Below are 13898 nucleotides of genomic sequence, written 5' to 3'. Positions count from 1 at the left end.
AAAACAATTAAAATTAATATTTATTTTAAATTTACCCCCATTTTTTGACAACCGAGGCTGTGCTAAACATTACTGCTGTTCTGTTCACCGTGAAAAAGGAGACGATGGCTGATCCTACCAATGGCCAACTGAAAAGATTGGTTTGAACCTCGGTGCTTGGATGCGGATCGAACCAAATCAAGCCTCTAGGCTTAGGGTCCAACTCCATGCGCACAGACCGCGCACACGGAGCACCAGGTCGAATTCCTGGAGCCCAATTTCTCCGGCGAATCTTCATGCCGACAGCTGCGAGAGCAGAATAGGAAGGCGGGGATCTTCGACCCTGACAACCATGAGCATCGTGCCTAAGGAAACCATAGAGGTTATCGCTCAGAGCATCGGCATCGCTAATCTCTCTGCTGATGTCGCCCTCACCGTCGCCCCTGATGTTGAGTATCGCCTCCGCGAGATCATGCAGGTTTTTCCTTATTTTTGCTGTTGAATCTGTTGTTCTTAGAGTTCTACTGCTTCCGAGTGGCTGATTGATTGATTGATTGATTTGTGTGAGCGAAGGAGGCGATCAAGTGTATGCGGCACTCGAAACGGCATGTTTTGACGGCGGACGACGTGGATAGCGCGCTTAGCTTGCGGAATGCGGAGGTTTGTTGTTTCTTTTGGTTTATTGAGTTTGTTTGATGATGTTTGTTGCTAGAATCGGAAAATTAGGGTTTTTTTTTTAGGGTTATCATGTATTGTGAAGGAGTTCAAATTTTCCTACCTTTGTGGCTTCTGTGGTGTTTAGCTGCTTGCTTTCATTGTTGATTTTAGATCGTGGTACCTTTCTGTGCACTGTTAGCCTTTGAACTGCTGTGAAGATTCCTGTTTTGGTTGCCCGTGTGACTATCTGAAAGATTAGAGAATTCATATCTCGATAATGCTTGCTTGTATTTTTAATCTGTTGTTTGCAAATTTGTCGAATTTAAACAAGTTCATGGGTTGTATTAATGTAAGCTCGCTTGAGTCTGAATTTGCAGGCAATTCATGGATTTTTATCTAGGAAAATTTACATAAATAACCCACATTTTTTATGGATTTACATACCCAAAACCAAAAATTCGATATTTACATTTATAACTCCTTAGTGTTGTAAACCTATGCATACAAAGATGTATTTTCCTTTTAAGAAGTTTCTAAGAGTCCTACTTTTGAAGTGATATTAAAGATTTGAGTTTTATATATGTAAATTTGAAAATTTAAATGTTATGTAAATACATAAGAATTGCGTGGTCTGAATGTAAATGCCCCTTTTATCTATTTCCTAAGTTCTTTCAACAAGCTTATAAATATCAGCCTCACTTCCTTTCCGCCCAACCAAGACAAAAAAGAAAAGTCTTTTTTTTAATTATTATTTCAAGCCTAATGCTTCTATTTTTTACAGCCACTTTATGGGTTTGCCACCAATGATCCATTGAGGTTCAAAAGAGCTGTGGGTCACAAGGATCTGTTCTACATCGACGATAAAGACTTAGAATTTAAAGATGTACTGTCACATCTACCATGATTATTTTTAGTTATGATAATCCAGCCATTGTTTTGCTTTACTATGTAATTATTGATTTATTTGCTCTATTTATGATAGGTGATCGAAGCACCGCTACCTAAAGCACCTCTTGATACTACTGTGGTGTCCCACTGGTTGGCCATCGAAGGGGTGCAGCCTGTGATTCCCGAAAATGTTCCGATGGACAGTAGGTTCTATTTTTTAGTGGAGCGTGCCTCTTTTCTTGCTATCACCGTTGCTTATCACTATAGCTAATCACGATAAGCTTGCAATAAGCTTGATAGTATCTCTCTGTTGTTTTCTATGCTTACGTTAGCTTGATATTGTAAACTATTTGGTTGAGTTGTATGGTCTTTACCATCCAGGTTTGAGATCTAAGATTTAAATCTCAGCGTAAAAGGCGTTTCTGATCGACCACAAGATTTAATCCGTATTGGTTTTTGACAGGGAAATTTACATACATACCGCCCAATTCCTAGGTATTTACATATCTAACACATAAACTTTATTTTTTATGTTTATAAAACTCAAATCATTCACATCACACAAAAAATACCACTATTTTAACTTTCAAAAAGTGAAATACACATTTTCATAAACAGGCAAGGTGATACACATGCAAAAATTAAAGCGTAGGTGTTAGATACGTAAATGCATATGAATTGAGTGGTATGTTTGTAAATATTCCTTTTTTATATCGTGGACTCCAGTTTTGTTCTACAAATGAATTGGTTTTTTTCGGTTGCGATGAATGTTTCTATATATGATCTAGACATTTCCTCTAACACTTGAGCCTTCACTTATCATAACCTGAATATGAAAATCTAATTCTTATATTATTCACCATCTTAATACTTTCCAGCTATTCTTGCAACAATTGATAGCAAGAAGGAATCTGCAAGAGATGATGGACTTCCCATCGATATTAGGCTTCCAGTCAAACATGTTCTTTCCAGAGAACTTCAGGTGATATTTCAGTTTTGATATCAGTGCTTTCTTTAAATATTGGGGCATTTATATGCCTACAACCCAATTCTTATGTATTTACATATCCAACAAATAAAATTTGCTTTTTTTACCTTTATAACATCCAAATCTTTCATGTCACATAAAAAATAACTCTTTAAGTTGTTAAAAAGTGCATTAGACACCTTTTCATGAATAGATAAGGTGGTTTGTATGTACAAATTTAAGTGGTATGTAAATAAATGGGAATTAAGTGGCATGTATGTAAATCTTCCTTCAATATTTTATCAAGTATCAAAACAATGGTCTTATGGAAAGCTTGTAATCATGTTAATTCCTTTGTATTTCAGCTATACTTTGATAAGATTTCGGAGCTAACCATCAGCAAGTCTGAATCTGCCATTTTCAAAGAAGCATTGGCAAGTTTGTCTAATGATTCGGGGCTTCACCCTTTAATCCCATATTTCTCATACTTCATTTCAGATGAGGTAAAAATGTTAAATCTTCTTTTGTTTGTTGACTTTTTGTATCAAGTAAATTTAATTTCAGATGAGGTAAAAATGTTAAATTTTCTTTTGTTTGTTGATTTTTTGTATCAAGTAAATTTATGGTACCATTTAATGGAATTTTAAAATTTACAGGTTTCCCGTTGTTTAAATGATATTCCCACCCTTTTTGCTCTGATGCGTGTTGCGCAAAGCCTTCTCCGCAACCCGCACGTACATATTGATCCATATGTAAGTTACTTGATAGCGATATGCAACTCAAAATCAACTTCTCTTGTAGCTGTTGAAGCATTTATTATTTTATAAATATGAAGTACTTGTAATGCTCCCTACACTATGAAAAATGCCAACTCTCCCACCTTCAATGATCGGACAACATAGAGATATGCTTTGTGAAATTATAACTGATGTCATATCTATTCTCTGACTCCTTCATTCTCTTCTCTATTTGGTAACAATATTGTGTCATAACTCTAATGCTTGTAAATTGCATAGGATTGCCTACTTTCATGGTTTATGAGGGGCTCTTTGAGTTTATTTGTGCGCGTATGTTGGTGGGATGCTTGAATACATTTTGAATTCAAATGGAGTCACGAACAATAATTTGGCCCATAGAGAATTTTTTTTTTGTTTATTTGGAATATCTCATTCTAACCGTAAATTTTTTTTCGTGCTTTAAAATAGTTTCACAATTTTGTTCTATATGGAAAATATTTAATATTATGGTGTTATGTTTTTTCCTTGAGATAAATTGTGCTGTGGAGTTCAAGTTAGAACACACATATATTAATTATATTAATGGAATTTTTCTCTGTGTTGGTAGTTTTGTCTAGGGGTATTTACGTACATAGCACAAAATTCTTATTTATTTACATATCTCACACCTAAACTTTCATATCTTTTATATCGCATAAAAAATAACACTATTATCAGTTTTTTTAAAAGTGAACTCTAGCTTTTCATGCATAGGTTTAAAAAACCAAAGTGCTATGCGTTTAAATATGAAAGTTTAGGTGTGAGTTATGTAAGTACATAAGAATTGTGTGCTACATATGTAAATTTCCCTTCTATTTATTGTGCCATACTAATGGGCTATATTTATCTTTACACTGCAGCTGCATCAGCTGATGCCTTCAATGATAACTTGCATTGTTGCTAAAAGGTTGGGGAATAGACTTGCAGATAATCATTGGGAGCTTAGAGATTTCTCTGCAAAACTTGTTGCTTCTGTCTGTAGAAGGTGAAGTACTGCTTGATTTTAAATCAGCTATTATTCATTTTTCTTAGGGTTCTTGCTGCAAATTTATTTATAACCATTGATAAATTATTTTATGGACTTCATCTTTGTCATGACTTTGTTGTTTTTGGCATAGTATGAATTGTAACCAAGAAAATTTTTTTTGCAAAACTTTGTTGTGACATGAATTGTAACCAAGAAAATTAGTTTTGCAAAACTTTGTTGTTTTTGGCATAGTAGCTTTGAGTTTGCAAATTTTAAGAATTGTGAAAACATATTTACATTAATAAAAAGGAAGATTTACATACATACATACACGATGCGGGCGCCTCTCGCTCGGGAGCGGGACACTGCCCTCCCGCGCGTAAGCGTGTAGAGCACCTGGTTACCTGGAACGGTTTAGTCTAAGCTTTCTTATATTTTGGAGTGTCGGCCAGCATTTGGTCCCACTCCTATTTATCTTATTGTTATATATTTGGGTTTTTGCTGTTCTAGGGTTAGTTTTTTGTATTTTTTGTATTTTTTGTATTGGGACAGCTGCCGGCATATATTTTTACCTTCCAGAACCGTATCCAAGGGTTCAGGTGGTATTCTAACTATATCTTGTTCCTGATATGGTAATTATCTTTCCTATTAACCTTCCGCATCCTCCCCACATTGCTCCCGACCGCCTTTTCCTTGTTGCAGCCGGCCAAACAACCACATAACACTATTTTCTTGCAGTTTCTCACTTTTCCTCGCTGCTGCTGTCTCGGACAGCCATCATTTCGCTGTCATGTAGTCCACCGCATCCCCTTCGCTATCGCCGCCCTTCTTACTTGCTGCCGCAGTCCGGAATAGCACTTCCCCTGCTGTTTGGCCGCTCGTCCAGCCCCTCATCCTTGCTGCCAATGCCCAAGACAGCCCGCCTTCTCAATGTTCCAATAATTTCTTACATTCCCTTTGCTGCAACCATCACTCCCTTACTACCGCCTCTCCATCCGGCCTTTCAACCACTTTCTGCTACCTCTTTGGAGGTTCAAACTCATCATTAACTTTTCAGGATCAAGCGAGTGAAGAATAGGACTTACTAAATTTTCATAAGTAAACTCTTATATTTCAATTTATTAAATATTCATTGATACTAATTATTAATGGGTAAGCGTGCATAACCAACAATCAAATAAAATACAAAGCTTCTAAAATACTTAAATATAAAATCGTACTTATCCCAACAGTTTTTTATAGCCGCTTAAATTTTTTTACATTCAAAAGCTACACAAAGGAATGCATCTCTTGACTAAGAGTCTATTTGCTCCTTACCCCTTTCTAAAGGTTAACATTGCAATATTAGTAAACTACATACTCAATGAGATTATCAGTGTTAAAATAAGATTCAGTAGGCAATAAAAAATATACATGTTGGCCAATGACTAATGTGAGTAATAACTGTACCGATAAACAAACACACTAGAATATTTAAAGGTACAAAAATATGAATTAAATGCAGTTTATAAAATAATGTTTGGAAATAATAGAATTGTTATTGTCAATTTTCATTCATTACACTATGCAAGATCATATACGTTTTTACGTTGCTTTTATTTTCATTTTTACTTTTAACATTTTGTCTTTGAAATTCTTTAAAATGCCGCATTATATTTGTATAGATTTTGAATTATTTAATTTTATTTTATCTTCACTCTACCCACAAGCTATAGTCACCATTGATGAAGGTTGGTTGTTCCAAAAATCTTGTTTTATAAATGACCCTCTGACACTAACTGATCCACACCAAGTTTCCAATCTTAATATCAAGAGTTGAGAATTCAATTATATTTTTATCAAACCTTATCTCATAAATACTCTTGCCTTTTCTATATAGATTATCAATATTGTCACAACCTGGACCGGTGAGCTTGGAATTACCAAGGCGAGAACTGACGGTCCGACAGAAGAAACCTATCTAATAGTTTCATTTTATCACAAACATAAAAATTCAAAACACAAAAGAGTCATTCTATTTATAAATTTATATTTACAACAGTTGTTCATATTTAAATAATTACATTCAAACAACAAATAAACTAAACTACAATACGTATCAACAGAAACAACAAATAAACTAAACTACAATACGTATCAACTTGCGCTCTACAACGCCTGTACACGTACTTTATGGGGTCCATCTAATCTATAGTTGTTTTTTTTGTAAAAATATTATGGTTTGAATTAAAACTATTCAAGGGTAAATATTCTAATTATAATAATTCTCATTTTAAAATATTTTTATAAAATTGCTACAACAGTAAAAATTTGTGCGGTAGAAGAGAGCAGTAAAGTAAATAATTTCATTTTCATTCATTAATCTAGGTTACACTTTTCATAATTGGGAGTTATCTTCTAAACGTATACTTTATAAAAATATACGTTTAACTTTTTCCAACTCACCATAAAGGTAGACGACCTTTTCAATTTCTATTTCTATTTTTGTTTCCATTTTCTTTTCCATTTCATGCACGGGTACAATGCATCCCCCTACTAGTATCATCCAGGGCTGACTTCTATATGCATGCATGTATCGTATTTTATTCATTTTTATCTTATATATAACATTTAAAAGGAAACTTGCATTTAACATTTAAAAGAAAAACATGGACTTTTATATGTTAAAATAAAAGCCGAGAAACAATAAAAATCTGCATAAATAAACAAAATTATTATAAAATAAAAATATATTACTCACCTCAGCAATGTTGTCTGCTATCATTTTTTTCAAGCCAATCTAGTCCTTAGGTTAGGCTTACTTAATTTTTAATAACACATCATATTTAATTAATTTAAATCAATTTCTCTTTTTCACTAATTCTAACCTAACTAATTAGATATTTTTATTTACCCTTGTTATCTAATTAAATTATTATTTATTGTTATTTAATAAGTGTTTTTCTTAATTACTCTTAATCTTAACACTAACAATATATAATTTAGTTAACTACATTATAATACAATTAATAAGACTTCTTAAATCATATTTTGTAATTTAACACAAATTAATGAAGCAAAATGATTAAACGTAAAATTGAGAGTTTATACATGAAATTCCCCTTCTTTTCTTTGCCTTAGCTTCTTCAAAACCCTAAAATTGTTAACAACAATAAATCATATTAACTTGTAGAATTTTATGAAATTTAATTTCAATTAAATTCACTTAAGAACTTGACATTGTTCAATATCTTACCTTATTAACCCTCTGCCTTGCCCTAATGTTTTGAACCAAGCCTCGCCCGGTTGAAATCTCCCGCACGCAGAGTCTTGCAAGCCCTTCCTCCTCCCTAAGCTCTCGGTAAGCTTCAAACAGCCGCTCATGCCCCTCTTTCTCCTCCTCCTTCCTCTACGAGCCACACAAGTTGGTTAGCCCGTCTCCTCCTTCCCCTACGAGTTGCACGACAGGGAGAATTCGCCGTCTCCTTCCTCTTCCAGCTCTCGATCGAGCTTCTTACAAGCCGCACAAGCTCTCCTTCCTCTTCTGTGGCTACGTTAGGGCACAAACGTAGAAATTTTTTTCCACACGTAGAGGGCTCGAACGACCCCACCCAAGCAAAGAAGAGGGAGGAGAGCTCCTCCTCCAACTTCTTGGAGCTCTCCTCCCTCTTCTTTGGCTTGATAAGGTCGTTCGAGCTTTCTTCCCTTCGATTTGATTGTGATCAGTGGAGGGAAACAACCAGGTAAGTCGCTCGCCGCCTCTACCCCCTCGTCTTCTTATTCCTCTACTGTGGCTTCTTCTTCTTCATTTTTTTTCTTCAACTTCTACTTTCTCTATCTCACTCTCTCGATCTCTCACGTATCGGTTGTCTCTCTCACTTTCTTCCTCTATTAAGATCAAATGATGAGTCGAGGGGATAGCCTCGACTTAGTCTTCCCATGTGCGGTGGGAATGATATTCGAATGACACTATGAAGCAGTGTCGTAATAATAAAACTTTTTTTTTCAAGAGTCGAGGGGATAGCCTCGACTTAGTCTTCCCATGGGCGTTGGGAATGATATTCAAATGACACTTATGAAGCAGTCTCGTAACAATAAAACTTTTTTTTTATTTTTTTTTCTTTATTTTTACAATGTTCCCTCTTTATAAAAAATTCATCCTCAAAATTTCATGTACAATAATATAATTCATATAATAACTGAATAGATGATGATATATTTCTTCATTTCTAATTCCTTTTCACATGTAGCATCTTTTTCAGCCTCGTGCTTCCATTATACTCGAACAAAAAGAATCTCTTTACTCATGAGCTGTTTTACATCAAAATCTATGATTTTTTCTGGCTCATCCACAAATGTCAAGTCAGGTTGAATATTTATAGGGTATGTGACAAGTTTACTAGCCTCATTACCAATGTACTTCCGTGACAAGGAGATGTGAAACACATTATGTACCCCATATATGTGTGTTAGTAGTGCAAGCCTGTAAGCTGCTTTCCTAATCTTCCCCAAGATTTCATACAGACCAACATATCATGGACACAACTTCCCAAACTGTCCAAACCGCTTAACACCTTTAATCGGACTCACCTTGAGAAAAAACAAATTTCCCCCACTTCAAATTCTATTGGTCGGTGCTTAGCATCATAATACTTTCTTTGTCTATCCTGGACTGCTCTCAATCTGTCACGAACCAGTCGAACTTTCTAGTTACTAAATCAGTACCAATTAATTTCATTTCCCCATTTTTTACCCTACAAAGAGGTGTCCTACATTTTCTTTCATAAAATGCTTCATAAGGAGCCATACCAATACTAGTATGGAAACTATTATTGTAAGTAAACTCTATCAAAGTTATATGCATTTCCCAATTTCCACCAAAATCTAGAACACAGTCGAAGCAAGTCTTCAAATATTTGGATCGTTCTCTCTAATTGATCTTCTATTTGGGGATGAAAAGTTGTATTAAATGTTAGTTGAGTACTCAAAGCCTCTTGAATTTTCCTCCACAGTTAGATGTGAATTTACCATCTCGATTTGAAACAATAGACTTTGGGGCTCCATACAGTCTTACAATTTCATCAATATAAATTTTGGCCAGCTTGTCCATGGAATCTATTTGTCTGATAGGCAACAACTTTGCAAACTTGGTCAGACGATCAATAATCACCTATACAACTTTACGACCTTGTCTTGATCTTGGTAGCCTCGTCACAAAGTCCATAACAATATCCCTCATTTTCACTCTAGTATAGGCAACGATTGCAACAACCCACTAGGCTTCTGATGCTCCGGCTTAACATCTGACAAGTATGACACTTTGCCACGAACTCAGCTACACTGCGCTTCAACCTTGGACATCAAAATAAACCCTTGAGCTCCTAATTCATCTTATTGCTTCATGGATGTATCATATATCCCAAATAATGTGCCTCCTGCAGGATTTTTTTTTGTAAATTATTCCCATTAGGAATTCAAATTCTACCCTTGTACCTCAACAACTGTTCTTCATCAATCTCATATTTTTTCAATTGCCCTGCATTTACATGCCCGAATATTTTCCAAAACTCTGCATCATGTGACCATGCATATCGTATTCTATTCTTCAAAGTTGGTTGAATGAACAACTGATTTAATATAGCGAAACTTTCATCAATTGGCATCACTGCTGATAACGGTAAATACTCTATATATTTAGTTCTTTCTGTTGTGTACTTACCCAGTTAGCACTGCAACTTGCCTTCCTGCTTAGCGTGTCTGCTGCAACATATGCTTTCCCCGAATGATATTGTATATCCAAATCATAAACTTTGATAAGCGCAAGTCATCTCCTTGCCTCAAATTCAACTCTTCTTGTCTGAAAATATACTTCAAACTTTGGTGATCTGTGAACAATTCATATCTGACACCATACAAATAATGCCTCCATATCTTCGAAGCAAATACAATTGTTGCAAGCTCCCAATCATGTGTCGGATAATTCTTCTCATGATTTTTCAGTTGTCTAGAAGCATAAGCAATTTTCTTTCCATGTTGCATAAGAACACACCCAAGTCCCCTCAAAGATGCATCACTATAAATACTGGAGCTGTCATCAAACACATTTTCAACGTCTAGAAAGCTTCCTCACAACGATTTGTCCATTCAAATTTAACTGCCTTCCGAGTCAATCTGGACAAAGGCATTGCGATCTGCGAGAACTCTTCAACGAATCTCCTGTAATAACCTGCTAGACCTAAGAAACTCCAAAGTTCTGTAATAGTGGTTGATTTGGGGCAAGCAACTATTGCTTTAACCTTGTTGTGGTCCACTATGTTACCTTCACTACTAATGATATGCCCCAAAAATGTTATGCTCCTCAACCAGAAATCATACTTTAACAACTTAACATACAATTGGTTCTTTTATAGCGTCTGCAGAACAGTGCGAAGATGAACTGCTTGATGAATCTCATCACTGGAATATATTAATATGTCGTTGATGAAGACTATCACAAATCTATCCAGAAATGGTTTAAAGATTTCGTTCATCAGATCCACGAAGATTGTAGGTGCATTTGACAACCCAAAAGACATTACAACAAACTCATAATGCCCATATATGGTGTTGAAAGCTGTCTTTGCAGTATCATCTTCTTTAATTTTCAATTGTTGATAACTTGAGCGCAAATCAATCTTGGAAAACACTGACGCTCCTTCTAACTGATAAAAAAAAATCATTGATCCTTGGCAGAGGATACTTGTTCTTGATTGTGAGCTTGTTTAATACTCGATAATCAATGCATAACCTAATCAACGCATAACCTTAAGCTCCCATCATGGAAAAAATGTCGCACAAGCTTCTCCTCCTATCTCTCTGGCTTGATAAGGCCGTTCGAGCCTTCTTCCCTTCGATTTGATCGTAATCAGTGGAAAACAACCAAGTCGCTCGCCTCCTCTACCCCCCTCCTCTTCTTCTTCTCCCTCTGCCATGGTTTCTTCTTCCTCCTTCTTTTCCTTCAACTTCTACTCCGATCTCTCACGTGCTAGCTGTTTCTCGCTCGCTTCCTCTATTGAGTTCGAATGACTAGGCGAGGGGATAGCCTCGACTTAATCTTCCCATGGGCGGTGGGAAAGATATTCAAACGACACTTGTGAAGCAGGTGTTGTAACAATAACACTTTTTTTAATTAAATATTTTTTTATTGTTCATTATTACAAATATATCTATCTACATAGCACAAATCATATGATATTTTTTCGGTAAATTTGTCCTTTATAGTCATTTGTCATATGCATTTTATTTCTTAATATGAATGCATATGCACAAACATTTTATCAACATGCACATGAAATACAATCTGATAGGTAATAATCAGTAATATTAGGTACCATTGCATTAGTATATACTACTGTAAATTGACACTAAGCAGGTGCTTATTTGTTTTATTAAATTAGGCAGACAATGATTGATATGCTAATTATGATAAAGCTTCTAAATGCAGAGACATCCAATAATATATATTAATAAATTACAGCAAACATCAGCACTACAAATTATTTGTTTTTTAATTTAAAATTGAGTATTTCACTTCAGGCGTTGCGTCCGCCTCCCAATGAAAAACTTCTCTAGGCTTATCTCAAACTCACATTCTAGTATTACACAGTCTGAAATCACAATTCCCCTCAAAGTTTATGAAATTATTAAATTAAACTTTATTTAACATATTCATTTTCTCAATTGCTTTTATTTTCCTTCTTTGGTTGCTTCCTAAAGGTAGCAAGAGCCCTCAAATTCACCCAGCCAAAAATGGGAACTTAGAGTAACTCAAATTATTCTGTTAGGCTTTTAATGATTTGTATGTATTTAAGCATTGGCCTGTTGGTGGCAGGGTCACTGTAAGTCCTCTCATGTCAAGGGTTCGATCCCACCGTGGAGCGGAGACTCTGGAATATTAGACACGTAGCGCAAGCACCCTATCATAAGCGAGCGACTTTGCTAGGGTTTCGGCCGATGACGATTCTCTGTTTTGACACTTTCGGCTTCACTCCATCTGGCTTTCAGTTTCATCGTCTTTCCTTTTATGTTGCGGTAGTCGTGCCCGACGATGAAGGGTCTTTTCGGTTTCTTTTGTCGCAATTGCGTCCGACGACGGTTCTTTTCTATCGCAGCTTTGCCTGATGACGAAGGCCAACTTCATTTTCGTCGTCTCCTTCCCTCTCGCAGCGTGCCCGACGATGAAGGGTCTTTTCGGTTTCTTTTGGCGCAATTGCACCCGACGACGGTTCTTTTCTATCGCAACTTTGCCCGATGACGAAGGCCAACTTCATTTTTGTCGTCTCCTTCCCTCTCGCAGTTGTTCCCGACGACGAAGACCTCCTTCGTTTTCATCGTCTGAGCCCGACGACGAACCTTCTTTTTCAACGTTTCCCTTCTGTCGCACTGTTACGAGCGGGCTCTTGAATATGGTGATCACACTTTCATAAAAAAACTTGGTAAAAAAATGGGAAACCTGCTCTGATTCTCATTGAGGTTGAAACAATACTCTCGCGTGGGGAAATTCTTTTATGGTCACCAAAAACTTGAGACCATTCAGAAAGAGTTTGATGCTATGAAGCTATTGGGCAGTTAGAATTTCGGCTTATTTGACGGACGACATCCGTATTCAGTTATCTCACGATGTCGATGTCGATTACACGCATTTTTTCTCAAAAAGTTATCAAAATCGACAACCGTTTTATGAAAATTCTGAAATGGACTGTCAATTTTGATCCAAAAGTGGAGTTCCTTATCATTCCTGTTTGGATAAAGTTTCTGGGGTTAAAATTATATCTGTTCAACTTGAAAATTTTCTACTCCATAGTAACTGCTTATTGTAAGTTTTTTAAGGTTGATAGTCTTACGTTTGTTGTCACCAGACCCTCGATGGCTTGTGGGTTAGTTGAGACAGATATCACTCAACCAGTTCCAGATGAGGTTAGATTGACACCGCTCACAACGGGTATTGACAAAATGTTGAAATAGAACCACACCATCTTTATTGCTCTCATTGTAGTATGTTTGACTTCAATTATACTATTTGCTATCGCTTGCATCCTCATCTAAGGCTGAATATCGCTAAAGATCAGTCATCTACCATCTCTGTAGAGAAAGTGCAACCCAATCCTCTTGCAACACCACAATTCCTGATGAAGAACACCATACTATAAGTACAGATTCAAATGTGCTTATACCACTCACTGTTATTTAAGAAGGCTCACACCAATCTACTGATCAGGTGAGTCAATCTTCGGATGAGGAATGACAGGTCTATACCAGGAGGAAGAAGAAGAATGGAGGCCGACTCGAACTTGGGAACTTATTTGATGATACATTGGTTACTACTGACAATGACACTCAACTTACAAATTTATTAGTCGGTTCCTTCTCTAAAACTAGAGGCAGTGACAAGACAAAATTGGGTCGCTCTTTAGGTACCTAGGAAGAATGGAGGCCGACTCGAGCTCGGGAACTTATTTGATGATATATTGGTTACTACTAACAATGACACTCAACTTACAAATTTATTAGCCGGTTCCTTCTCTAGAACTAGAGGCAGTGGCAAGACAAAATTGGGTCGCTCTTTAGGTGTCTAATTCTCCGTATTTTGACACTTTTTGATGGTTATCGTATGGGCAAGGTGCCATGTTTGGACCCTCTTACACAA

The 13898-nt window shown here is 36.2% G+C and overlaps 1 protein-coding gene across 1 annotated transcript in view; it reads left to right on the top strand.

Moving 5' to 3' along the window:
• Positions 1 to 163: 163 nt before the first annotated feature.
• LOC110024382 (transcription initiation factor TFIID subunit 6) overlaps positions 164 to 13898 on the top strand; it is a 26649-nt gene continuing 12914 nt past the window's right edge. Inside the window, exons 1-8 of the mRNA XM_020724308.1 lie at positions 164 to 457; positions 553 to 639; positions 1418 to 1519; positions 1619 to 1727; positions 2403 to 2506; positions 2857 to 2994; positions 3148 to 3243; positions 4128 to 4252. Coding sequence (XP_020579967.1) covers positions 332 to 457; positions 553 to 639; positions 1418 to 1519; positions 1619 to 1727; positions 2403 to 2506; positions 2857 to 2994; positions 3148 to 3243; positions 4128 to 4252 — 887 coding nt within the window. The 5' untranslated portion in view covers positions 164 to 331. The remainder of the gene's footprint in view (positions 458 to 552; positions 640 to 1417; positions 1520 to 1618; positions 1728 to 2402; positions 2507 to 2856; positions 2995 to 3147; positions 3244 to 4127; positions 4253 to 13898) is intronic.

The sequence above is a fragment of the Phalaenopsis equestris genome, unplaced genomic scaffold, assembly GCF_001263595.1.
Source record: "Phalaenopsis equestris unplaced genomic scaffold, ASM126359v1 Scaffold000255, whole genome shotgun sequence".
In the NCBI taxonomy this organism is placed as follows: domain Eukaryota; kingdom Viridiplantae; phylum Streptophyta; class Magnoliopsida; order Asparagales; family Orchidaceae; genus Phalaenopsis; species Phalaenopsis equestris.
Note: the sequence above shows the minus strand (reverse complement) of the source record. Positions and strands in the feature narration are given on the sequence as shown.